Here is a 26925-nt window from a genome sequence, read left to right on the forward strand (position 1 = left end):
GAAGAGGTTGAGAGCTTGTGGGTTAGAATCAGAGGGAGGACTAATAAATCTGACATCCTGGTTGGAGTCTGTTATAGACCACCCAACCAGGATGAGGAAGCAGATGAGATATTTTACAAACAATTGGAGGCTGTCTCAAGATCATCAGATCTTGTCCTTGTGGGTGACTTTAACCTGCCAGATATCTGCTGGGAACTTAGTTCAGCAGAGAGGAGGCAGTCCAGGAGATTTCTAGAGTGCATGGAGGACAGCTTCATGACCCAGCTGTTAAGCGAGCCTACTAGGGGTCAAGCTCGCTTGACCTGATGCTCTCCTATTGGGAAGGGCTGGTAGGAGATGTGACAGTGGGAGGCTGCCTGGGGTGTAGTGATCATGAGATAGTGAAGTTTTCAATACGCAGGGAGGTAGGGAGGCACTACAACAAAACCTACACCTTGGACTTTCGGAGGGCAAACTTCAATTTGCTTAAGAAACTAATCTCCAAAGTCCCCTGGGCAGCAGTTCTTGGGAACAAAGGGGTCCAGGATGGTTGGACCTACTTTAAACAGGAGCTCTTGAAGGCACAGGAGCTGGCAGTTCCCATGTGCCGAAAGATGAGCCGTCGGGGAAGGCGACCAGCCTGGATGAGTAAACAGCTCCTGAAGGAATTGGGGGAAAAAAAGAGGGTGTATCACCTCTGGAAGGAGGGGAAGGCTTCTCCTGATGCGTTTAAGGAGGTAGCCAGATTATGCAGGAAAAAAATTAGAGAGGCTAAGGCCCAGCTAGAACTTAGGCTGCCACCTCTGTGAAGGATAACAAAAAGCACTTTTATAAATTTATCAATGCTAAAAGGAAGGGCAAGAAGAGCCTCCACTGCTTACTGGACCAGGAGGGGAACACTATAACTGATGATGAAGAAAAGGCTGAGGTCCTGAATGCCTTCTTCGCCTCAGTTTTCAACAGCAAGGAGGGAGGTGTTCAGGGCAAGTGGCCTCTTGAACTGGGGGATGGGGTCAGGGAGTGGTGTGTTCCCCTGGAAATTCATGAAGAATTAGTTCAGGACCTGCTGAGCCACCTGGACACCCACAAGTCCATGGGACCAGATGGGATCCATCCCAGGGTGCTGAGAGAGCTGGCAGCTGAGCTGGCCAAGCCACTCTCCATCATTTTCCAGCAGTCCTGGCTCACCAGAGAGGTCCCAGGAGACTGGAAACTGCCAACGTGGTCCCCATACACAAGAAGGGTCGGATGGAGGAACCTGGGAACTACAGACCTGTCAGCCTGACCTCAGTGCCAGGGAAACTGATGGAGCAGGTTATGTTGGGGGTGGTAAGAGCGCACCTGAGGGATGGCAAAGGGCTCAGGTTCAGCCAGCATGGGTTTAGGAAGGGCAGATCCTGCCTTTCTAACCTGATCTCCTTCTATGATCAGGTGACCCGCTTGGTGGATGTGGGGAGGCCTGTGGATGTGGACTATCTGGACTTCAGCAAGGCCTTTGACACTGTTCCCCACATCAAACTGCTGGCTAAGCTGTCAGCCCACGGCTTGGATGGCAACACTCTGTGCTGGGTGAGGAACTGGCTGGAGGGCCGGACCCAGAGAGTGGTGGTGAATGGTGCCACATCCAGCTGGCGGCCAGTCACTAGCAGTGTCCCTCAGGGATCAGTGCTGGGCCCCATCCTCTTTAACATCTTCATAGATGATCTGGATGAGGGCATGGAGTCAGTCATCAGCAAGTTTGCAGATGACACTAAGGTGGGGGCAGATGTGGCTGGGTTGGAGGGCAGAAGGGCTCTGCAGCAGGACCTTGACCACCTGGAAAGATGGACAGAGTCCAAGGGGATGGCTTCAATAGCTCCAATTGCAAGGTGCTGCACTTTGGCCACAGCAACCCCATGCAGAGATACAGGCTGGGGTCAGAGTGGCTGAGAGCAGCCAAACACAGAGGGATCTAGGGGTGCTGATTGATACCTACCTGAACATGAGCCAGCAGTGTGCCCAGGTGGCCATGAGGGCCTTGGCATCCTGGCCTGCATCAGGAATGGTGTGGTCAGCAGGAGCAGGGAGGTCATTCTGCCCCTGTACTCTGCACTGGTTAGACCACACCTTGAGTGCTGTGTTCAGTTCTGGGCCCCCCAGTTTAAGAGGGACATTGAGATGCTTGAGCATGTCCAGAGAAGGGCAACGAGGCTGGGGAGAGGCCTTGAGCACAGCCCTATGAGGAGAGGCTGAGGGAGCTGGGATTGGTTAGCCTGGAGAAGAGGAGGCTCAGGGGTGACCTTATTGTTGTCTACAACTACCTGAAGGGTGGTTGTGACCAGGAGGAGGTTGCTCTCTTCTCTCAGGTGGCCAGCAACAGAACGAGAGGACACAGCCTCAAGCTACACCAGGGGAAATTTAGGCTGGAGGTGAGGAGAAAGTTCTTCCCTGAGAGAGTCATTGGACACTGGAATGGGCTGCCTGGGGAGGTGATGGAGTCGCCGTCCCTGGAGCTGTTCAAGGCAGGACTGGTCGTGGCACTTGGTGCCATGGTCTGGCCTTGAGCTCTGTGGTAAAGGGTTGGACTTGATGATCTGTGAGGTCTCTTCCAACCCTGATGATACTATGATACTGTTAGTTCTGTACTGACTATGATGAACAGTTTGAGTTGCAATTGGCACTTCCAGATCCTCTATGTCATGATGTCCCACAACTGCAGATTCATCAGAAAGTTCAGGTCTAATGGACAATTTCAATTTACCATCCTCAATCTCTACAGATGCTATTCCAAAAGCCCATTTGTGACCCTGAGGATCTTTGAAACAACCTTGTCTCAAAAAGACAATTCCCAGAATGCAAGGCGCGTCAGGACCAGTTACAATAGTATGTGTCTTCCACTCTTTACCAGTTAAACTGATCTCAGCCTGTATCTTAGTTAACTCTTGAGATCCACCAGTGATTCCAAAGATAGAAATGGACTCTGTCCCTTTGCAATTAGATGGCAATAAAGTACACTGAGCACCTGTGTCAACTAAAGCCCTGTATTTCCGAACTCTTGAACTGCCAGGCCACCTAATGAATACATTCCAATAGATTTGGTTCTCTCCACTATCCCTTTCCTCCTCCTGCCTGGAGGCAGGGCACCCCTAATGCTGAACATGGTATGTAGAGTGAACACAGTGATTGGTGTTGTTGTGAGAGGAATTGCAATTGCTGGAATAGTTGCAATTGCTCTCGGGAGCTCAAGAAGTGACAGCTACTTTCCTGGCATTGCTGCCTCTGTTTCTGCCACTCTGCAGTTCCCTGACTCTCTTTGAAAGAGCTGAAGTAGATTTACCATCCCACTTGTTCATGTTCTCACCATATGTGTCACGCAGAAATATCCAGAGTGACGCACGTGATTGCTGCTGTCTGGGTGGAATTCGTCTCCTCCTTGGCTGGAATTGCCTTGTAGGAGGTGGGCGTCTGTTCCTGACTGCAGAAACATGCACCCATTCAGATGATGCAGGAATGGTATCCTTTACCAGATTGGAAATTGAGGTTTTAAGGTCCTCCTTCAGTTCTTTCATGCTGTCTTTGATGCCATCCTTAATCTCTGTACCTAAAGTTTTTACAGCAGAGACTAGGCCAGAATGTGACAAGCTGTCCTCTACCTGCCTGAGCTGGTCAGTGAATTCATCAACAGTGAGAGACCTTCCATTATCACTCCTTGACAGAAACTTGCTGGCCAAGATGTTAGCATAGGATGAAGGAGCAAGCTTAATCAGCTTCTTCATGAGACCTGTTCCAATAGGAATGTCATCAGGCTCATGAGTGCCATGATCTCCATAAAGCACTTCCTTCACAGCAAACTCCTTCAGAAGCTTAATTCCCTGCTCAATGGTGCTCCACTTCTTGGCAGCCCATGGCAGATCATCTTGGGAAGGATATCTCATAGCCACAGCCAAGAGAAGGCGTGTCCACAAGCTAACCTTACCAAGAGGACTTGCCAGGTATTTGTCCACTCCACTCTCCTTGGTGAGTGGTCCCAGCTGCTTGGCAGATTTGCCTCCTACCTGTAGGGCATTAGCACCAGTGCCACGGCATCTCACTAGCCAGCTTAGGATTGGTTCACCTGATTCCCTTGCATATTCCTTTCTAACTTCCCTGACCTCTCTGAGAGGATCCTTGGAGCCCTGGATGTCATCCTCCTCCTCTTCCTCCTCTTGACCTGGTGGTCACTGGCCTATCAGAACCTTCCTCATAGCACTCCTAAACTCATTGGAACCATCCTCTCTTTTGGCAGCCAACCTCACAATGCTCCTCTCATTTGAGTATTGGGATCTCAGCACATTTGCGAGGTCTCGCAGACTAACTGCCTCCTCTTCCTCTTCTTGCTGATCACCAGAGGTCCCCTCTCTTACATCCTCCTGTGAACCACACTTTGTCTTAGCTTTTGCCTTAGCAGGTGCCAGAAGGGCCTGCACAGCAACAGACTTGGATGTGTCTGCTGGAGGGTTTGAATCATTAGGAGTCTGACCTGGAGCTTGTGAGTTCACATCTGCCTTACTTCTAACAGGATTTCGGTCTGCTGGCTGGGAATTCGAACTGGCTGAGCTGGTGTCCTGGAGTCCTGTACCCCTAAATTCCTCTCCTGCCCGGACTTCGGGGGGAAAGGGGAAAAGCCGCCTGGTTTCCCCCCCCCTCACCTGCCCTGCAGCCGTGAAGGGGGGGAGGACCGCCCCGTGAAGGGGGCGACTGCCCCGTGAGTTCTCGCACTGGAGCCAGGCTGGGATTGGCCGTGCGCTTTCGCGCCTAAGGTGTGGTAACTCTGCCCTTTGTCTAGCGAAGGTTATAAATATTGGGGGTCTTCCCGCCTTTGGGGTTCCCGCTTTGGAGTGTGCCTGTGCCTGGACGTATGTGTCTGCCTGAGCTCTCACACTCCCCTGTGCCTGGACTGCAGAGAGACCAAGCATTCGCTTTCCTGTCGACACCTTTGTGTGCCTAACGACCCTTAACGACCCTTAACGACTCCTGTAGCCACTGGAGGAGGAAGACAGACCGCACGAGCCAGCCTGAGTGAGTTATTTGGCTTAGCTTAATTTAGTAAGAAACCGCTATTAATTAATAGCTGAGTCCTTTTCCAACTTCTGATTTCCCAATATAGTCAGATTATTGATGGTATCCTTGTAGATTAATTCTCATGCAACTCAACCTGTTTATCAAACGAAATTAATCTTTGTATATATAGTTGTGGGGGCGGGTTTTTGGGAAAATAAAAAATATCTATTTTTGATAAATTCTCAACTCGGCCACGTATCAGTTCCTGCCCTCTGCAACAGCTGGTGTTATTAGAAACATTCCTATTTTGAGCCTGTACTTCTGGGACTCCTGCCAAACCTTGCAGATTGTTGTTGTTTACATTCCCTCCAGGAACACTGGCAGTGTCCCCAGAATCTGGAGAGGGAGGGGCAGAGGCTGGCAGGGGGGAAGGAATTTGAGACACTTTTCCATTTGCTTCCAGAACAGACACCTTTTTAACTTTTAATTTTTGTACTACATTTGAATTTTTCACACATAGTGCAAAAATTAATATGAAAATTAATCCCATGAGACATAGATTAAAAATTAAGAGAATCAAAACAGTTTTACATGAGCAGGTTCCTAAACAAACATCTGGAACCCCAGTTTTGGGTTGAATTACTCGCATGAGAGCTGTGGCTGGCTTGATTGTAATATTATTGATAAGTGCTCCTGTAATGTTACTGGTAAGGTTTTCAGTGACATTAAAACCAGCATAACCAAGAATCAAATCACCCCAGCTCCAGAAAATGCTTGAAAGTTTAGCTTTAGCCTTCTTATAAGCTAAATCAATAAAATAAGCAACAATTTGAGCCTTTATCCAACTAAATGCCAAGAAAAGTAAACCAGACCAGAGTAACACCCCAAACAAATACAGTAGCTGCTTAACTAGCTTCATCCTGATTCCCAGAGTTAATTAACAGTCACTAAAATGAATTTAGCCCCACTCTGGGAAAGCCAAATAAAAATGTGATGGTTTAGGCTGTAGCCCACCCCCCACACTTTTGAATTTGCTCCAGCTAACTCAGAAGGGCTCCAGGAATATAAATGAAGCTATTTATTTACATGCAGCACAATATACAAGCAGATATTTACAGTATATACAGTTATATACAGAAATAGACAAAGGAAAAGTAATACAGAAACACAACTCCCCTCCCAGAAACCTGAGTCCCCAGAAGGGGCTCTCCACCACCCCAACACCTCCTCCTGCCCCTCTCAACCTCACCCCAAATCCTGAAAAAAAGAATAGAGGTGCAGCCAAGAGGTTAAGAAGGAAGGTTAGTGGCAGTGAGGTTAAGGAGATGTGGCTAGGTCTGACGACAAAGGCAGAGTGAGAACAAAATGGAGATATTATCTAATGTTTACTTCTTATTCCCAGGCTTCTCAGCGGGACTGCGAGAGAAGAGACACAACCATGTTTTCCTTTTCACAGCCCATTATCTAGTTCTTTTCACCAAAACATTCCAGCCTGCTTCAAACTAGCACAGCTGTGAAAAGAAAATTACAGTGATGTCTGTGTCACACATTTGCTCTGCTGAGAGACAGAAAAACAAGAAAGAAGAAACAAAAGTCAGTCTCTGGCTGCAGCTGCTGCATTAACTATCTCTGCCTGGACCTGCTTGACCCAAACTAATCATTTCCTTCTAAGCCTTTATCAGCTCTGATATCTCACCTTCTGATCATGGAATCAGTCAGGGTTGAAATGGAGCACAAGGACCATCCAGTTCCAACCCCCCTTCCATAGGCAGGGACACCCTACCTTTTTGGAGAGATTCTTGCTAGCAGAGGACACAAAATCATAAACATGAGCAACCCATGCTGGAAGCATTCTTGAGTCCATCTTGGGAGTTAAGATACCAGGCGCTGGGTAGTTCCCCCCACATGCAGCTGCAGGGGGTGGAGTGCCAGCTGCATGTGGGCAGAGTTAGCCTAGGCCCAGAGGCTGACCCTCAGATTGTTATGGTATATTGACCTATCCATGCCTTACGTGTAACCCTGTACCCTCTATATGTAACCAATCTTGGTGGAGCACGCCTCTTGCTAGAATGCATTTAAGTCTCTGTACATGGAAATAAGTCAGACTATGACCATCTAACCACAGTGGTGAACAAAGAGTCATTTTACCCAGGTGCTGTACCAGCAGATGGTGCACAAACAGTGAATCAGGCATTTGGGTCAGACCGAGGCAGATCAGCAGGTAGGACTGGTAAGCTGGGGTCGGTAAAGGCCGACTAATCTGTGGACATTTTCATATCGAAAAGTAATGTCAGCCGATGACACTGGACCGGAGGGCATTGCCTAAGTGGGGCAATAGCTGGAAGCTCAGAGCCGTGGCTGGGCACTCTGCGTGTACAGGTAAGGCCGCAATGGAAACGGCCGTGGCACTGTCCCCCCTGACGTGCATACTCTCTGAGAGAGAAGTTCTGTCAGACATGGATGAGCTCCGTGAGCTGAGCGCATAGGAGGCTAGAGGACTTTGTCTCGGGTCTCACCAGAGCGCTGGAGACATGGAGATGCACTTGGGACTGAGTTGCTGCTGACTGTAGAGCTGTTAAAATCACTCAAACCCAGCTGGCAAGACATAAATCATTGCCTTAGCGGACAAAAATTCTGCCGACAGGCGCAATGGCTGCTGTGTGTGACCGGGAACCCCCCTGACCGTCACCCGTAATGGTGGCTGCCCATAGGCACCCAGCAGCTGAAGCTGCAAAAGCTTCTCAGTTTGAAAAAGTTTTTGGGACTGTCATTACACGGCTCAGAACTACAGCCTGCATGCTGCGGCGAATCTACTGAGTGCCATGGCACCTCTTTCCACAATCACCAGGGTCTGTTTTATCATCTGGAATGCAGCTCCCCCCTGCGCCTCTGTGCCCCCCCCAAGACAGCATGCAATGCAGGACAGAGACTTTTCGCTCTTAAGTGGTAAAAGAAACTACTGAAGGGACAGAGGGATGAAAAGCAGAGAGAAAAAAGAAATGGCAGAGCAACCACTCCAGAAAAACCAGAACCCTCCCCACCTTCTACTGTGCAGTGAGCAGCCTTTGGATCCGCCCCTCTTCACCGTCCCCCACACCATCGTACTGCACTCCCCCCCCCCCCCCCCAGCGGAACACTCCCCTGCAGAGTTTCCTGACAAATCTCCAGAAATTAGAGGGCTGAATGCGGCCAGATGGAGTCAGTCAGACTTTTTGCCTTGCCTCTTGGTGCTGTACTACAGGGACTGAAGGGAGTGCCAGGCATGGGTGTATTGGGGAGACAAAATCAGTGGGAAAAATCTATGAGTCTGCCTGAGCTTGAGTTGTTTCAGAGTGTTAGGCTAATTTGCATTTGTAAGCTACGGGGTCCGGTTAACATTTCAATGGCTCACACAGCTTTGTTTCATTGCTTAGCTCTTGTGTTTGTTTTTTTTTTTTTTTCCCTTTGTGTTTTGCCTTCTGTCTTGAGTGTGTCAGAGAAAACAGCAGTTTAGAAGTTTTCAGAGTAGACTTAATACTGAAGGATGAGAAACATCCATGAGGGAGAGGACAGGAAAGAAACAACAGCCATCAGGTGGACAAGCTGAACAGCCTGGGAGCTGGGTGAGCTGGAGAGCTGAGGCATGAGTGGCGACATCTGCTGCTGAGTATGCCAGCCCTCCTCCTCCCCCTGCCCCACCTCCACCTGAGGGGCGGCTTGCAGGGCCCCCTCCCCCCCGCCACCTCCCTCCCTCCTTATCTCCTTGCAAGTTTTGCTGGAGCAGCAGAGCCTTGGAACTGTTTGGACTGTAAAATTACTGAGGCTACAGTCAGACCTCAAAAGATTGACTTACACAGAGACTTGAAAACACTGACAGATGTTAAAAAGTTTATGGAAAAGATAGTTAGAACAACCAATGAGGACTTAGCACCATTGCTGCCTCTGTTGCAGGGCATGGATGCGCACAGGCGCATCTCCTTAACCACCTAACAGCCGTTGGCAGTCAAGTTGACAGCCAGTACATTCCTGACTGGTGTATTCACCTGCCATATTACTGATAATCCCTGCTGCTTCTATGTGTCAATAGGCAGTGACATCCTTTTGCACTCCTTGCTCAGTGGCGAAAGAAGAGAGAGAAATTCCTACAGATACCAATCACTCTCTCTGTGAAGAACTTCCTCCTAACATCCAGCCTAGACCTACGCCGGTGCAACTTCAGACTGTGTCCCCTTGTTCTATTGCTGGTTGCCTGGGAGAAGAGGCCATCCCCCACCTGGCTACAGCCTCCCTTCAGATAGCTGTAGCCTGCTAGGGGTCAAGCTCAGCTTGACCTATTGTTCTCTGTGCTAGTTAGAAGCAAGCTGGAATGTTTTGGTAAAAGAACTTGATAACAGGCAGTGGAATGAAAACATGGTGTCTCCTTCTCTCACAGTTACGCTGAGAACTCTGGGAAGAAGAAGAACTTTCTCCATTTTGTCTTTTTCTTCTGCCTTTGCCTTCAGATCTGGTCACATCTCATTAACCTTGCTCCTACTAATCTTGCTCCCTAACCTCTTGGCTGCACCTCTCTTCTTCCTGAAAACTGGGGTAAAGTTGAGAGGGCCGGGGGAGGTGTTGGGGGGTGGTTTGAAAGCCCCTCCTGGGGACTCAGGTTTCTGGGAGGGGAGTTGTGCTTTTGTATTGTTTATCCTTTGTATATTTCTGTATATAATTGTACATAACTGTATATATTGTAAATAGCTGCTTGTAAATTCTGCTAGCTGTAAATAAACTGCTTCATCTATATTCCCAGGGTCCGTCTGAGTTAGCTGGGGCAAATACAAAGTGTGGGGGGGTGGGTAAGAGCCCAAATCATCACATTTTTAATTGGCGCCCAACATGGGGCCAGATATATTTGAGTGATTGGAAATTAGCTTGTGGACAAATACCTAGCAAGTCCTCTTGGTAGGGTTACCTTGTGGACACGCCTTCTGTTGGCTGTGGCTATGAGATATCCTTCCCGAGATGATTTGCCATGGGCTGCCAAGAAGTGGAACACCATTGAGCAGGAATTAAGCTTCTGAAGGAGTTTGCTGTGAAGGAAGTGCTTTATGGAGATCATGGTACTCATGAGCCTGACAATATTCCTTTGGGAACAGGTCTCATGAAGAAGCTGATTAAACTTGCTCCTTCATCCTATGCTAACATCTTGGCCAGCAAATCCCTATCAAGGAGTGATAATGGAAGATCTCTCACTGTTGGTGAATTCACTGACCAGCTCAGGCAGATAGAGGACAGCTTGTCACATTCTGGTATAATCTCTGCCATACAAACTATGACCACAGAGATTAAAGATACCATGAAAGAACTGAAGGAGGACCTTAAAACCTCAATTTCCAATCTGGTAAAGGATACCATTCCTGCATCATCTGAATGGGTGCATGTTTCTGCAGTCAGGAACAGACGCCCACCTCCTGCAATGCAATTCCAGCCCAGGAGGAGACAAATTCCACCCAGACAGCAGCAATCACATGCATCACTGTGGATACTTCTGCGTGACACATACGGGGAGAACATGAACAAATGGGATGGAAAACCTACTTCAGCTCTTTCAAAGAGAGTCAGGGATCTGCAGAGTGGCAGAAACAGAGGCAGCAATGCCAGGAAAGTAGCTGTCACTGCTTCAGCTCCTGAGAGTAACTGCAACTATTCCAGCAATTGCAATTTCTCTCACAACAACACCAATCACTGTGTACATCCCACATGCCATGTTCAGCATTAGGGGTGCCCTGCCTCCAGCCAGGAGGAGGAAAGGGATAGTGGAGAGAACCAAATCTATTGGAATGTATTCATTAGGTGGCCTGGCAGTTCAAGAGTTCAGAAATACAGGGCTTTAGTTGACACAGGTGCTCAGTGTACTTTATTGCCATCTAATTGCAAAGGGACAGAGTCCATTTCTATCTTTGGAATCACTGGTGGATCTCAAGAGTTAACTAAGATACAGGCTGAGATCAGTTTAACTGGTAAAGAGTGGAAGACACATACTATTGTAACTGGTCCTGACGCGCCTTGCATTCTGGGAATTGACTTTTTGAGACAAGGTTGTTTCAAAGATCCTAAGGGTCACAAATGGGCTTTTGGAATAGCATCTGTAGAGATTGAGGATAGTAAATTGAAATTGTCCATTAGACCTGAACTTTCTGATGAATCTGCAGTTGTGGGACATCATGACATAGAGGATCTGGAAGTGCCAATTGCAACTCAAACTGTTCATCATAGTCAGTACAGAACTAACCGTGACTCTTTGTTGCCCATTCATCAGCTGATTCGTCAACTGGAGAGTCAGGCTGTCATTGAGAAAGCTCATTCACCTTTCAACAGTCCCATCTGGCCTGTGCGCAAACCTACGGGCGACTGGAGACTGACAGTTGACTTTCGTGCCCTCAACGAGGTGACGCCACCCATGAGCGCAGCTGTGCCGGACATGCTGGAACTCCAGTACGAGCTGGAATCGAAGGAGGCTAAATGGTATGCAACCATAGACATTGCTAATGCTTTCTTCTCTATTCCCATAGCAAAGGAGTGCAGGCCTCAGTTTGCATTCACCTGGAGAGGAATCCAGTACCAGTTCAACCGTTTGCCTCAGGGGTGGAAACACAGCTCAACCTTCTGTCACTCTGTCATCCACAATGCACTGGAGAAAGGTAAAGCTCCAGAGCACATCCAGTACATCGACGACATCATTGTGTGGGGCCAAACTGCTGAGGAAGTCTTCGAGAAAGGTAACAAAATCATTGACATTCTGTTGCAAGCAGGTTTTGCCATGAAGAGAGACAAGGTCAAAGGACCTGCCAAAGAAATTCAGTTTCTGGGAGTGCGGTGGCAGGATGGTCACCGTCACATTCCTCAGGATGTGATCAACAAAGTCTCTACCATGGCAGTTCCCACCAGTAAGAAGGACACACTTTCTTTTCTTGGTGTGGTGGGATTTTGGAGACTACACATTCCTGGTTTCAGTCAGATTGTCAAACCTCTGCATGATGTGACTCGTAAGAGAAACAATTTCGAGTGGGGACCTGAACAACAAGCAGCCTTTGATCAGATCAAGCGAGAAGTAGTCCATGCAGTGGGCTTGGGACCTGTGAGATCTGGTCTGGACATTAAGAACATTCTGTACACGGCTGCCAGTGACAATGGTCCAACTTGGAGTCTTTGGCAGAGAGCTCCAAATGAGACACGTGGTCGTCCACTTGGTTTCGGGGGACTTTGCTACAGAGGTTCAGAGACAAATTACACTGCAACTGGGAAAAAGATACTAGTAGCCTATGAGGGAGTGAAAGCAGCTTCTGAAGTGATTGGAACTGAGTCACAATTGCTTTTAGCTCCTAGACTGCCAGTTCTTAACTGGATGTTCAAGGGCAAAGGTTCATCACCACATCATGCCACAGATGCAACCTGGTCTAAATGGATGGCTTTGATAACCCAACGAGCACGAATGGGTAATCTTGACCGACCTGGTCTGGTGGAGGTGATCACCAACTGGCCAGAAGGCACAGACTGTTCCAGACCTCCAGAGGAGAAAATAACTCGTGCTGAGGAAGCTCCTCCCTATGGTGATCTCTCTGATCAGGAAAAGAACTATGCTTTGTTCACAGATGGTTCCTGTCGTCTTGTTGGGAACAAGCAAAGATGGAAGTCAGCAGTTTGGAGTCCTACCAGGAGAGTTACCGAAGCGAGAGATGGCGAAGGAGAATCCAGTCAGTTTGCTGAGGTAAAAGCTGTTCAACTTGCTCTTGATGTGGCTGAACGTGAGAATTGGCCTATCCTTTACCTCTACACCGACTTGTGGATGGTAGCCAATGCTCTATGGGGTTGGCTGATGGACTGGAAGAAGAATGGTTGGCAGAGGAAAGGAAAGCCCATTTGGTGTGCTGATCTATGGCAGGACATTGATGCACGGCTGGAGAGAACTCCAGTGAAGGTGCGGCACGTAGACGCACACACGCCTAAGAGCAGAGCTACTGAGGAACATCACCACAACCAGAAGGCAGACCAAGCTGCTAAGATTGCTCAAGTTGATACCAACTCTGAACTTGACATTGACCTTGATTGGAAACACCGAGGTGAGCTGTTCTTAGCTCGGTGGGCCCATGACTCCTCTGGACATCAAGGCAGAGATGCAACATACCGATGGGCTCGCCATAGGTCGATTGACTTGTCCATGGACGCTATCACCCAAGTCACCTATGACTGACTGTGACATTTGTGCTGCTATTAAGCAGGCTAAGCGAATCAAGCCCTTATGGTATGGTGAGAGATGGTCAAAGTACAAGTATGGTGAAGCCTGGCAGATTGACTACATCACTTTACCTCGATCTCGTTCTGGCAAGCAGTATGTGCTGATGATGGTAGAAGCCAGCACTGGATGGTTGGAAACCTCTCCAGTTCCACATGCTACTGCACGTAACACCATTCTTGGCTTGGAGAGACAAATCATGTGGAGACATGGAACTCCAGAGAGAATTAAGTCAGACAATGGCACTCATTTCAAGAACAATCTTGTGAAAAACTGGTCCAAATAGCATGGTATTGAATGGATCTATCACGTACCCTACTATGCACCAGCTTCAGGGAAGATTGAGCGCTACAATGGTTTGCTGAAAACCACCCTAGAAGCCATGGGGGGTGGAACTCTGAAAAACTGAGACAAACATTTAGCACAAACTACCTGGTTGGTAAATAGTAGAGGTTCAGTAAACAGAGCAGGACCTGCACAATCAGATTTGGTCCAAACAGTAGACAGTGATAAAGTTCCTGTTGTACGTGAGAAGAGCCTGTTAGGGAAAACTGTTTGGGTATTTTCTCCATCGGGCGAAAGGAAACCTGTCCGAGGGGTGGTATCTGCTGAAGGTCCTGGTCATACCTACTGGGTAATGCAGGAGAATGGTGAAATTCAAAGTATTCCACAGAGAAATCTAACTGTAGCTGAGAGAGTTTAAATTCAGAGTGTCTGATATAAGTTGTTAGGAGTTTTCTGTTCTAGGTAACATCGGCGTCCAACACTGAGAGAGTCTACGATAGAATCTACAGTACGTGAGCACGAACGCAACGTCACCTGGGAGTCCCTGTTCTGAGCTTTTGAATCACCTACATCTGATTGAAGTGTGAACTGAACTTGTATATATTGTTTTAGTGTAAATATTGGTTTAGATTAGATTGGATAATTCTCAGCGATACTCTGAGCGAAGTAGACAAGGGGTGGATTGTGCTAGTTTGAAGCAAGCTGGAATGTTTTGGTAAAAGAACTACATAACAGGCAGTGGAATGAAAACAATTGATGTCAACTTCTCTGACAGTTACGCTGAGAACTCTGGGAAGAAGAAGTAAACTTTCTCCATTTTGTTTTCTTTCTTCTGCCTTTGCCTTCAGACCTAGTCACATCTCATTAACCTTACTCCTACTAACCTTGCTCCCTAACCTCTTGGACGCACCTCTCTTCTTCCTGAGAACTGGGGTAAGGTTGAGAGGGCAAGGGGAGGTGTTGGGGGGTGGTTTGAAAGCCCCTCCTGGGGACTCAGGTTTCTGGGAGGGGAGTTGTGCTTTTGTACTGTTTATCCTTTTGTATATTTCTGTATATAATTGTATATAACTGTATATATTGTAAATAGCTGCTTGTAAATTCTGCTAGCTGTAAATAAATTGCTTCATCTATATTCCCAGGGTCCGTCTGAGTTAGCTGGGTACCTACAAGTGTGGGGGGGCGGGGTAACCCCCAAACCATCACACTATGGTTGTTTGTTAAGCCCTTGTCTGAGCTTCTGAAAACAGACAGCAAGACCCTGCAATGGGCAGGGGAAGCAATCCAAGCGTTTCATGCCTTGAAAAAGAAACTAATGAGAGCCCTGGATCTGGGATTGCCTGACACCACAGAACCCTTCCTGCCGTATTCCTATGAGAAACAGGGAACAGCATTTGGGGTCCCAGCCCAAATGCTTGGGCCCTATTGAAGAGCCATTGCTTATTTCTCTAAGCATCTGGGTGAGGTTAGCAAGGGCTGGGCTGACTGGCTGAGAGCAGTGGCAGCAGTTGCCATAAACATTCAGGAAGCCCAAAAGTTCACTATGGGACAGGAGATCATGGTACTGGTGTACCATACAATGTCAGCAGTCCTGGAGGCTAAAGGGAGCCATTGGCTGTCATCTCAAGGATTTCTTAACTATCAGGCCACTCCAGTGGAGCAAGAGGATGTGGAAATAAAAGTAACCAATGTTGTCAATCCAGCCTCTTTTCTCCAAGGCAATGATGGGGAACCAGTGGTCCACGACTGCCTGAAACCATTGAGGCCACCTACCCCAGCAGGCCAGCTTTGAAGGAGAATCCACTGGAAGAAGCAGACTACAAGTGGCATACTGATGGAAGCAGCTTCATGATCCAAGGAGAAAGAAAAGCTGGATATGCTACAACCACCACTGAAGAGGTAATCAGAGAATCATAGAATCAAGCAGGTTGGAAGAGACCTCCAAGATCATCCAGTCCAACCTATCCCCCAGCCCTATCCAGTCAACTAGACCATGGCACATGGTAATTGAGGCAGAAGCCTTACCCAGCAATACCTCTGCTCAGAAAGCAGAAAGAATAGCCCTAACTAGAGCTCTCAAACTGTCCCAAGGAAAGAGGGCCAGTATTTGGACAGACTCCAAGTATGCTTTTGGAGTAGTACATGCACATGGGGCTGTTTGGAAAGAGAGAGGGTTACTTTCAACCCAGGGCAAAGGTATCAAACATGCAGAAGAGATCTTGAAAGTCTTGGAAGCAGTTCAGAAGCCCTTGAAGGTGGCCATCATGCACTGCAAAGCTCATCAGAATGGAGACACAGATCCAGAGAAGGGAAACAGAATGGCTGATCAGAGAGCCATAAAGGTGGCAACAGAGGGAAAGGCAATAGAAGTGCTGCCTGGATACCAGATGGTAAACTTACTGTAGAACAGGAGGAGCCTGAACCAAAACACAGCAAGGAAGATCAAAAGCTGACAAAAGATATGTCTGGGGTTAGGTTTGGAAAAGGGTGGGCCAAAACTGTTGATGGGAAACTGATCATCTCTAGTACCATGGGCCTTTGTTCAGGCAGAGCACAGGAAAACATATTGGGGTACAGAGGCAACTGTCAAGAGCTGGCACAGGAGGGTAGAGCAAGGAAGCTGCATGCCACAGTCAAACAGGTAACCAGATAACGTGAGGTGTGGTTAAGAACTGATCCCAAAGTGACAAGAAAAGTGGTGCTGGGGCAAATGGGTAAAGGTAACTCCCCTGGGCAACAGTGGCAGACTGATTTTTATGGAAGCGCCCAGAAAAGGGAGGTACTGACACCTCTTGGTATTAACTGATACCTTTTCAGGTTGGCCTGAGGCTTTCCCATGCCACACAAACAAAGCTTGAGAGGTAAGCAAGGTACTTCTGCACGAAATCATACCCTGCTTTGGGGTAGCTGCTGCCATCTCCTCTGATTGGGGACCTCATTTTGTCACAAGACCAGTACAAGCAAGCTCCTTGTTGCATCAGGAATGGTGTGGCCAGCAGGAGCAGGGAGGTCATTCTGCCCCTGGACTCTGCACTGGTTAGACCACACCTTGAGTGCTGTGTTCAGTTCTGGGCCCCCCAGTTTAGGAGGGACATTGAGATGCTTGAGCGTGTCCAGAGAAGGGCGATGAGGCTGGGGAGAGGCCTTGAGCACAGCCCTATGAGGAGAGGCTGAGGGATCTGGGATTGGTTAGCCTGGAGAAGAGGAGGCTCAGGGGTGACCTTATTGCTGTCTACAACTACCTGAAGGGTGGTTGTGGCCAGGGGGAAGTTGCTCTCTTCTCTCAGGTGGCCAGCACCAGAACAAGAGGACACAGCCTCAAGCTGAGCCAGGGGAGATTTAGGCTGGAGGTGAGGAGAAAGTTCTTCCCTGAGAGAGTCGTTGGACACTGGAATGGGCTGCCTGGGGAGGTGGTGGAGTCACCGTCCCTGGAGCTGTTCAAGGCAGGACTGGACGTGGCACTTGGTGCCATGGTCTGGCCTTGAGCTCTGTGGTAAAGGGTTGGACTTGATGATCTGTGAGGTCTCTTCCAACCCTGATGATACTGTGACACTGTGATATTGGTTAGCAGTTGCACAGCCCTTATCAAGTAGGCAGATGCAAAAGATGAACCACCAAATGAAAACTCAAAGAGTAAAGACTGACCAGGAAGCAGCCATGCCTTGGCCACAGGCACTGCCTCCTGCACTGCTCCGCGCTCGAACCAAGCAGCGCACAAAGGAAGGGCTCAGTCCATTTGAAAGTTTGCTTGGTCGTCCACACACAGCACAGACCATGCAAAATGTGGTGCCTGAGCCCTTCAGAGAGGAGACACACAGCTGTTATGTTAAAGAGATACAGGAAAACTTCGCAAAAACCAACAAGCAAGGAGTGACCTCACAAGCTCGGGGAGCGGACAGGCCAGCGCACAGTGTGGAACCAGGAGGCTATGCACATGTCAGGTCTGCTGCAGATGACCCCCTCGAGCTGAAGTGGACAGGACCATTCCAAGTCCTGTTAACATCCTTCACTGCTATCAAGACCAAGGAACAAACTGCCTGGATCCACCACACCTGAGTCAAGAAGGCTGCAGTGAGAGAATGGAAACTCGAGCCCCAGGGTCCCTTGAAACTCAAGCTGTATCCAGAGTTGTGATAAGCTGATTGGTTATAACTGCTGGGGCATGGGAAGGAAAAGTGTACTTAAGTGTTGGCCAAGAGTTGGCCTCCCAGGCTAATCTTGCTAACTGCTGGGGATGCACCCAACTCCCCCGTGGCCAAATGTGGACCCCACTGTTTGGGGTAGCTTCTGTGAATTGGACCTGGGGGCCACGGCTCTGGGTAACCACATCCAGTGGTGGTTTCCTGAAGTGCCAACATGGGGAAGATGAGTCAGGGAAGAGAGGTCCAAAGTTTGACTTTCTAATTGTGGATCCTCAACAAAGACTTTTTGTAGAAAGTAATGAAGCTACTGGAAATGAGGTAGGGTGGCAAAATGTAACATTAGGCTGCAGCTGCAATTACTCTTCTCCTGGGGAGGTCTCAGGAGACAGGGCATGGGTTCAAGGAACAAATTGTACCTCTTCTAAGGTGAAGAGGCTGGATGTTGTAGGGGCTGGTGTAGCCCTACTAAATCAGATTGATTGCTTATTACCTTATGGGTATTGGTGGTTATGTGGAGATAACTATGCCAGAAAGAGTTTACCTCAAAATTGGGCAGGAGTCTGCACTGCAGGTTACCTGACTCCACAATGAAATCCTGCCCAAAGGCTACTGGAGAACTCTTTGGAGAAGGAATCAAAGAGTAGCAAACCCCCCTGATGGATACAATTCTGGATAGCATAGTTTGGTCCAAGTGTTAATCCCTGCACTGGGAGTAGCAGAGCTGGAAAGAGCAATAGTAAAGATCTCAGCCACAATGGCAATAATTACTAACTCCACTGCTGATGCACTGCAGAGACTAAAAGAGGAGGTGCAGTCTCTGAGCAGTGTGACACTCCAAACCAGGCTGGCTTTGGATGCTAGTACAGCCCAAACAGGAGGGCTGTGCACCTTGAGTAATGCTACCTGTTGTACATATATGGATCAGTCAGGACAAAGTGAAAGAGATGCACAAAAACTATGGGAGCAGAGAAGAACATTGCATGAGGTAGCAAAGGACAATCCCTCGTGGGGATTTCAAGGATTATGGGACAAATTAACGTTTGGGCTGCCTAATTTTGGATGGTTGAAGCAGTTGTTTGCATTTGTATTAGTGCTTATAGCTATGGGAATATTAATCTGTGCTTTAGCTTGATGCTTCCTTTGGTGTAGCAGAGACACAGAAAATAGCTATGCCACTGGAAAAAGCATCAATTAAGACAACAAATAGAATCAAGAAAGTGTTTAAGAGAAGCTTGGATCAAATTGGTAACATGTAGCAAACAAAGTTGCTAATTAATAAGAAAAGGGGGGGAAATGATCTAAGAAAAATCCAGGAATGATGGTAAAAGGCCTCACAGACCAGATGCACATTTTGAGGGTGCCTGTGGCAAACCATAAAACACCAAACTCTGCAGAGATGTTTGTTTATAGTAATCAGATGATAATCTGCAAACTAAACAACAGCTACTACAGAAGTGTGTGCAGTGACTTACTGAGGTCTGTGATATGTGATCTTGTAAAGACCCAGCCCTGCAGTGACTAAGGAAAGCAGGAAGGAGATAAAGGAGGAGCAGAGATATGCTGACATCAGCAATAAAGAAGGGTCTGATGAGCAGCGGTGAAAATGACCCTGTGAGGAAGACTGTGTGGGATGTTCACCGCAGGTAACCATTCCAGACCCCCGGGGTGGGTTGGAATTGGGGTGGAGAATGGAAATTAGCTCTGTTTATGCACTCCAAGAAGTCACTGCAGTAACCCTACCTCCTGTGAGGAAGATGCCTGCTCTTGGGACACTACCTGTGGCTTGTGCCAGCATGGGGTGTGCAGGAGTGATGGAGCCATCCTGCCTGCGCCCAGCGCTGTAACAGAACAGACCTGCTGCGGAACTCTGCGTGAGGTTTGGGCTTCGTTTCGCGGGTCAGCGGGACAGGGCCCCCGAGGACGAAGGTTCCGGTCCCGGTCCCGGTCCCGCCGCAGCTCCGCAGGCTTCAGCCGAGCGGCAGCGGAGGTTCGGCCCAGCTAGGAAGCCCCGCCCACAGCGGGGGGCAGCAGCCAATCAGAGCCGCCGAACGCGCGGCCCCGCCCCTTCCCCGCTCCGCGCGCCGAAACAGCCGCAGCCGCCGGCGACATCTTCCCTGCCGCGGAGGGACAGCAGCAGCCGCGGAGCGCCGGGAGCTGGGCGCAGGCTTCGCTGTCGCCACAGAGCTGCCGGAGCGTGAGCGGCGGCTGAGGCGGTGAGGGGTGAGGAAAGCGGCGAGGGGGGAGCGGAGCGGGGAAAGGGTCTCGGTGCTTAGCGGGGGGAGGGCAGCACGGGGCGGGACGAGCCGGGAGGTGCAGTTCCCGCCGAGGCGGCTCCGCCTGGGCCGTGGGGAGCAGGGAGCGGCGGCGGCGGCGCTCGGGGAGCTGCGGATGGCTCCAGGTGAGGCTTTGGTTTGCTTTGCTAAAGGGACTCTGAAGAGTTTTCACTGTTCGGTAGCAGATCTCGAAGGGATTTGGATGTTTGGGGTTTCTTTGGCGGTTTTAAGGCTTTTGGGGTGCGGCTCGGTGCCGGTTCAAAGCAGGCTGGAGCTGGGAATGGTCATCACTTAGAGCATTGTGTAAAAAAAGAACTTTGGGGTCCGAAACAAGTCCTTACAAATCTCCCCACACTTGGAAGAAAGGAATAGAGAAGAGTTAACAGCTAAAACTGTTTCGGCAGTCATTGTCCGGCGAGTTGTGTGCAGTGCTGGGCACAGCAATGGCCACGCAGGGGAGAGGAGCAGAGGAGCAGAGAAGTGGCAGGGCTGGAAGGGACCCCAAGGACCACCCAGCTCCAATCCCCTGCCACGGGCAGGGACACCTCACACCCGAGCAGGCTGCTCACAGCCACATCCAGCCTGGCCTTAAGGACCTGCAGGGCTGAGGCTTCCACCACCTCCCTGGGCAGCCTGTGGCAGTCTCTCAGCACCTGCATGCTGCAGAACAGCTTCTTACCATCCAGTCTGAATCTGCCCACTTCTGGTTTTGCTCTGCCCCCCCCCCGAGTCCTGTCACTGCCTGATAGCCTGAAATGTTCCTCCCCAGCTTTCCTGTAGCCCCCTACAGACCCTGGAAGGCCACAGTAAGGTCCCCTCAGAGCCTTCTCCTCTCCAGATCTCAGCCTGTCCCCATAGCAGCACAGCTCCAGCCCTCTGCTCATCCTTGTGGGCCTTCTCTGGACACTTCCCAGCCCCTCCAGGTGATCCTTGTCACAGGAGTTGTAGAACTGGAGGCCTCCTGTGCTGCAGGCTTACACTGTCTGCTCCTATCCAGCTTCTCATCCACCAGCACCCCCAAGTCCTTCTCAGAGCTGCTTTCCATCACCTCCTCCCCCACCTGTATTGATAGGGAGGATTGTTCTGGGTGCAGGACAGAATATCAGAGTGATTGAGGCTAGAGAAGACCTCTGAGATGGTTGAGTCCAGCCTCTGAGCCAGCTCCACCACATCAGCTGACCCTGGGCACTCCCAGTGCCCACTCACCCTTACCTGTACACTGGAGGGGGGGTACATTTTAACCTCCTTTTCTAGTCCTGATTCTCATTCCACATATTGGCTCCCACAGAGGTGTTGTGCCCAGTGCCAACAAAGACAACTCCTTTCTCCACAGCTTTCCTCTGTGCTGCTTCCCTCTTTATTGCCACTGAATTTCACACCTCTGTACAGCACTGTGTGTTGTTTGGGAGGGTCTCCACTTCAGCCTCCCCCTGTAAGCTTGCATTAGGGATCAAGGCATAGTCTGTACAGTTTCCAGCTCAGCATCCCCTGCCACATCTGTCTTCCAGGAGTTGCAGTTGTTTGGAATCCTCTCTGGGTGTTGCCAGGTGAAGCAGTGCCCATCCAACAGCTGTGGAGAGGTTGAATTTTTCCACTGGCTCCACTGCAAACCTGTAAATGACCTTTTTGATTCCCAGCAGCTCCTGTACAGAATCACAGAAACATTCCAGTTGGAAAAGCACCAAAGGATCACCAAGGCCAACCCAGAGCCCTGCTCTGCAAAGCTCACCCTAAACTGTAGCCCCAAGCACCACATCCAAACGACTTCTAAACCCCTCCAAGGTTGGTGATTCCACCACCTCCCTGGGCACCACATTCCAGTGCCTGACCACTGCTGCTGGGAAAGAACATGTAACCCAAGCCTACCCAGTGGCAGCTTGAGGCCATTCCCTCTTGTTCTGTCACTAATGACCCGTGGGAAGAGACCAGCACCAACCTTTGCACAGGCTCCTTTCAGGTAGCTGTAGACAGCCATGAGGTCTCCCCTCAGCCTCCCCTGTTTCACACTAACCATCCCCAGCTCCCTCAATTGCTCCTCATCAGATTTATTCTCCAGGCTGTTCACAACTTCCTTGCCCTCCTCTGCCCTGCCTTCAGCACCTCCTCAGCAGAGCAGAGTCCAAGGTGACAGTCGCCTCCCTGCTCCTGCTGGGCACAGCATTTCTGGTCCCAGGCAGGATGCCTTTGGCTTTCTGTGCCACCTGGGCACAGTGATGGCTCCTATGAGTTGTTTGTCCTTTACAACATCCAGGTCCCTTTCTACCAGCAGCTTTCCAACCACACTGCCCCAAGCAGTTTAGTCAGAGGAAGGTGAAGTGAGGCCTCATTGCTCTTTACAGCTCCCTGAAAGGAGGGTGGAGAGAGGTGGGGGTTGGGCTCTATACCCAAGGAGTAAGTGCTGGGAACATGGCCAACAGCAGCAGAAAATGTCCTTTGGAGGCCCCATGGGCACCATGCCCCTGTTGAGTACAGCTTGAGCTGGTTTGCTCTTGTCCACATCATGGCCAACAGCAACAGAACATCTTTGTAGGCCCCCTGGACACCATGCCACATTGGCTCACTTGTCTCCTTGAGCCCCCAGAGCTGCGGTTGGTGAATGGTGCAAACCGCTGCACCGGGCACCTGGAGGTGCCTCACGACCAGCAGTGGGGATCTGTCTGTGACAACAGCTGGGACATGGAGGATGCCCAAGTTGTGTGCAGGCAGCTGGGCTGTGGTGCTCCCATCTCTGCTCCTGGCAGGGCCAGGTTAGGCAGAGGACATGACTTCTTCTGGCTGGAGACCGTCATCTGCCAGGGCACAGAGGCTGCCCTGAGTGCAGAGTCCAGGACTGGGGCATCCACAGCTGCCACCATGGAGCAGATGCCAGCGTGGTGTGCTCAGGTGACCCTCCCCACTGCATTCTTCTGTGCCACCATCTGTGCCACTGCTGAGCTGGCTTTGCCCCGAGGGTGTGACAATAATTCCCCTGGCATTAACAAGGCTGCTAATTAGAGATGACAACAATGAGGGCGAGGAACCAGGGAAGATCCTGTCAGTGCTCCTTGGGCTCATTTTCACCCCACATGGACAACCTCTGAGCATCTCGTTCCAAGAAAGATACTGAGGGGCTGAGCAGGTTCAGACGAGGGCAAGGAAGCTGGGGAAGGGTCTGGAGAACAGGACTGGGGAGGAGCAGCTGAGGGAGCCTGGGGGTGTTCAGTCTAGGGAAGAGGAGGCTGAGGGGAGGCCTCATTGCTCTCTACAGCTCCCTGAAAGGGGGTTGGAGAGAGGTGGGGGTTGGGCTTTTCTCCCAAGGAGTAAGTGAGGGGATAAGAGGAGATGGCCTCAAGTTGCACCAGCACAGATTTGGGCTGCCCAGGGAGGTGGCTGAATCCCTGTCCCGGGAGGGGTTTAACAGCTGCAGAGATGTGGTGCTGAGGGCCATGGCTTAGCCCCAGCCTGGGCAGAGTCTGAGACTGGTTGGAGTGGATGATCTGCAAGGTCTCTTCCAAGCACAGGGACTCTGATCTCCATGGTGTGAGTGACCCTGCTGGCTCCCGTGGGAATCCCTCTTCCACAGTGGTGTCACAGCAGGGAGCCAAGACTAGAGGGGGCCACAGTCCTGTGTGAGCTGCCATGTGCAGGCCCCAGCCCTCCCTGATGGCTTCTTGGTGTCCTTCGTTGCAGACCCCATGGCTGTTCGCTTGGCTGGTGGCCCACACCGCTGCGCCGGGCGGGTGGAGGTTCTGCAGCAGCAGCAGTGGGGCACTGTGTGCCACCGGGGCTGGGACAGGAACGATGCAGAGGTGGTCTGCAGGCAGCTGGGCTGTGGCACTGCACTGGCAGCCCTGGGCTTGTCCAGCTTTGGCCAGGGCCATGGCCCCATCTGGCTGTCTGAGGTCAGCTGCAATGGCACCGAGTCTGCCCTCTCCCAGTGCAGGGCTGAGCCAAGAGGAGTCCACAGCTGCCACCACGGAGAAGATGCTGGCCTGGTGTGCTCAGGTAAGTGCCTTTCTGCTGCTGCTGAGGTCACCCTCCTGCACCTGCTCTCCTGCCACCTTTTCTTAGGTGGACCTGCCTTGGCAGGGAGGTTGGGTTGAGTCATCTCCAGAAGTCCCTTCCAGCTCCTACCATTCTGTGAGGTGCCAACGCTGCAGGAGCTCCAGGACCACCTTTCACAGGATCCTAAAATGGGCTGGGTTGGAAGGGACCTCGAAGATCATCCAGTTCCAACTACCCTGCCATGGGCAGGGACACCTCTCACTAGCCCAGGCTGCTGCTCCCTTGGTGAAGCTCTTTCCACAGGAGAATCCTCAAATCTCTTTGTGAAAACACTGAGCAGTGGAGATTCATCCTCCCTGCTCACACCCAGCACTTGCTGCCTCCCATCCTCCCTGCTCACACCCAGCACTTGCTGCCTCCCATCCTCCCTGCTCACACCCAGCACTGGCTGCTTGCATGTCCACCATCCCACGGTGTCCTCTCTCCACTCCTTTCAGAACCTCCTGAGGTCAGGCTGCTGAATGGCTCCCACCACTGCTCCGGGAGGGTTGAGGTCCTGCAGAACCAGCACTGGGAAGTGTCTGTGATGACTACTGGGACCTGGCCGATGCAGCAGTGGTTTGCCAGCAGCTGGGCTGTGGCAGGGCCATAGCTGCCCCCACCAAGGCTCACTTTGGCACGGGGCATGATCCCATCTGGCTGGACAATGTCAACTGCACGGGCACTGAGGTTGCCCTCGCTGACTGCAGGGCCAGGCCATGGGGAGAGAGTAACTGCAGCCATGGAGAAGATGCCAGTGTGGTGTGCCTGGGTAAGCCCCCCCCTGCCCCACTCTGCTGCAGCTCTGGAAGGAGCAACCTTGGTGTGTGGATAACTGAGTGGAGACTCCTAGAATGGCCTCAACTGGAAGGAACCTCAAAGCTCATCCAGTTCCAACCCCCTCTGCCATGGGCAGGGACACTTCCCACCAGCCCAGGTTGCTCAAGGCCTCATCCAGCCTGGTCTTGAACATCTCTAAGGAGAGAGCATCTGCAGCCTCCCTGGGCAACCTGTGCCAGTGTCTCACCACCCTCACTGGAAAGAATTTCTTCTTCTCTGGTCTCCATTTGCCCTGCTCCAGTTTCCACCCATTGCTCCCCATCCTGTCACCACAGGAGCTTAGAAAAAGTCCCTCCCCAGCACTCGTGGAGCTCCTTCAGGTACTGGAAGGCTGCTCTAAGGCCTCCCTGGAACCTTCTCTAGTCTGAACACCCCAAGCCTGTTACCATAGAGGAGGTTTTTCAGCCTTCTTATCATCTTTGTGGCCTCCTCTGGGCTCCTTCCAGCAGCTCCAGGTCCTTCTTGTGCTGGAGGTTCTGGAGTTGGAGGCAGTGCTGCAGGTGAGGTCTCAGCAGAGCAGAGAGGCAGAATCTCCTCCCTGGACCTGCTGACCACACATATCCTGCTGCAGCCCAGGCTGTGGGTGGCTCTTTGGGCTGGCAGTGCCTATGGCTGGCTCATGTTTTGCTCCTCAGCATCCAGCACCCTTAAGTCTTCCTCCTCCTCCTCTCATCCCACTCCTCACCCAGCCTGGCTTTGTTGTTGGGGTTGCCCTAACCCAGGTGCAGGACCTTGCACTTGGCCTTGTTGACCTTCATGAGATTGGCTTGGGTCCACCTCTCCATCCTGTCCAGATCCCTCTGGATGGATCTCTCCAGCAGACTGACCACAGCACACAGCTTGGTGTCAGTGGGCCACCTGCTTGAGACCCTCCTCTGCTCTGCTCACCTTGAGCCTCTTGCTCCTACAGGAACCAATTGGAGGCTGACTGAGAGCTCCAGCTCCCCTTGGCCACCATGAGGCCCTTCTCCCAGGCTAACAAGTGTCCATCCTCACCTACTCCTTGCTCTTCCCTATAATCCCCTGGCTGGTCCCTCAGCCCCTTCTGCTGTGTCCTTTCCACTCGTGGTGGCACCACAGCATCAAGCCCCTTGACCCTCCCCCCTCCCTTGGGTCCACCTTGTGTGGCTGCATTGCCAGGACATGGATGTGGTGCAGTGGCAGTGGCTTAGCAGCAGTGCTTGGACTTGATGATCTAAGGTCTCCTCCAAGCTCAGCAGTTCCATGGTTCTGACAGCAGCATCTAGAGGCACTTTGCAATGTCCTGGCTTCCTGCCCCCTCTCCAGCTGGGCCTGAGGCTGCCGTTCAACCCCAGGGCACAGCCACCTCCTCCTGGGTTTCTTGGATGCCCGAGGGCACCAGAAATGGGATCAGATGCCACTGGTGACAATCTCCACATCCCCTTGTGGGTGGCCACTCTTTGAGGAGCCATCTTCCAACACGTGGGCAAGAAACTGATCCATGTTTGACTTCCTCATGTCCTTCATCATTCCAGGGCCAGCTAAGCCTCTCTCCTGTCCTTCCCTTTCAGAGCCTCCTGAGGTCAGGCTGCTGAATGGCTCCAGCCCTTGCTCCGGGAGGGTTGAGCTGCTCCACAACCAGCAGTGGGGGACTGTGTGTGACCACGGGTGGGACCTGAGTGATGCAGAAGTGGTGTGTCAGCAGCTGGGCTGTGGAGAAGCCATCTCAGCTCCAGGCTCGGCCTACTTTGGGCCTGGTGCCCACCAGATCTGGCTGAGTGAGGTTGAGTGCACAGGGGCAGAAGAAAACCTCATTCAGTGCCCATCCAGGATGGAGGAAGCCATCAGCTGCCACCATGGGGAAGATGCTGGTGTGGTGTGCTCAGGTAACGTGGCCATCACTGGGGCAGAAGAGGGCCTGGGCATGACCCAATCTTGGAGGCATTCCAGGTCAGGCTGGGTGAGGCTCTGAGCAACTTGCTCTGGTTGGATGTCCCTGCTCACTGCAGAGGAGTTGGTCTGGATGACCTAGGGTCTGGAGCACATCTTCTGAGAGTGGCTGTGGGAGCCGGAGGTGTTCTCCTGGAGAAGTGAAGACTGAGAGGAGACCTCATTGCTCTCTACAAGTCCCTGGCAGGAGGTTGGAGTGAGG

General features: G+C 51.0%; 1 protein-coding gene across 1 annotated transcript in view; it reads left to right on the plus strand.

Moving 5' to 3' along the window:
• The window catches only part of LOC135192796 (deleted in malignant brain tumors 1 protein-like), a 157323-nt gene that overhangs the window by 120159 nt on the left and 10239 nt on the right, over positions 1–26925 (plus strand). Inside the window, 7 exon segments of the mRNA XM_064176179.1 lie at positions 22533–22758; positions 22761–22832; positions 23619–23933; positions 24431–24505; positions 24508–24744; positions 24844–24862; positions 26361–26659. Coding sequence (XP_064032249.1) covers positions 22533–22758; positions 22761–22832; positions 23619–23933; positions 24431–24505; positions 24508–24744; positions 24844–24862; positions 26361–26659 — 1243 coding nt within the window.

Source organism: Pogoniulus pusillus, chromosome 44 (assembly GCF_015220805.1).
Source record: "Pogoniulus pusillus isolate bPogPus1 chromosome 44, bPogPus1.pri, whole genome shotgun sequence".
Classification (NCBI taxonomy): Eukaryota; Metazoa; Chordata; class Aves; order Piciformes; family Lybiidae; genus Pogoniulus; species Pogoniulus pusillus.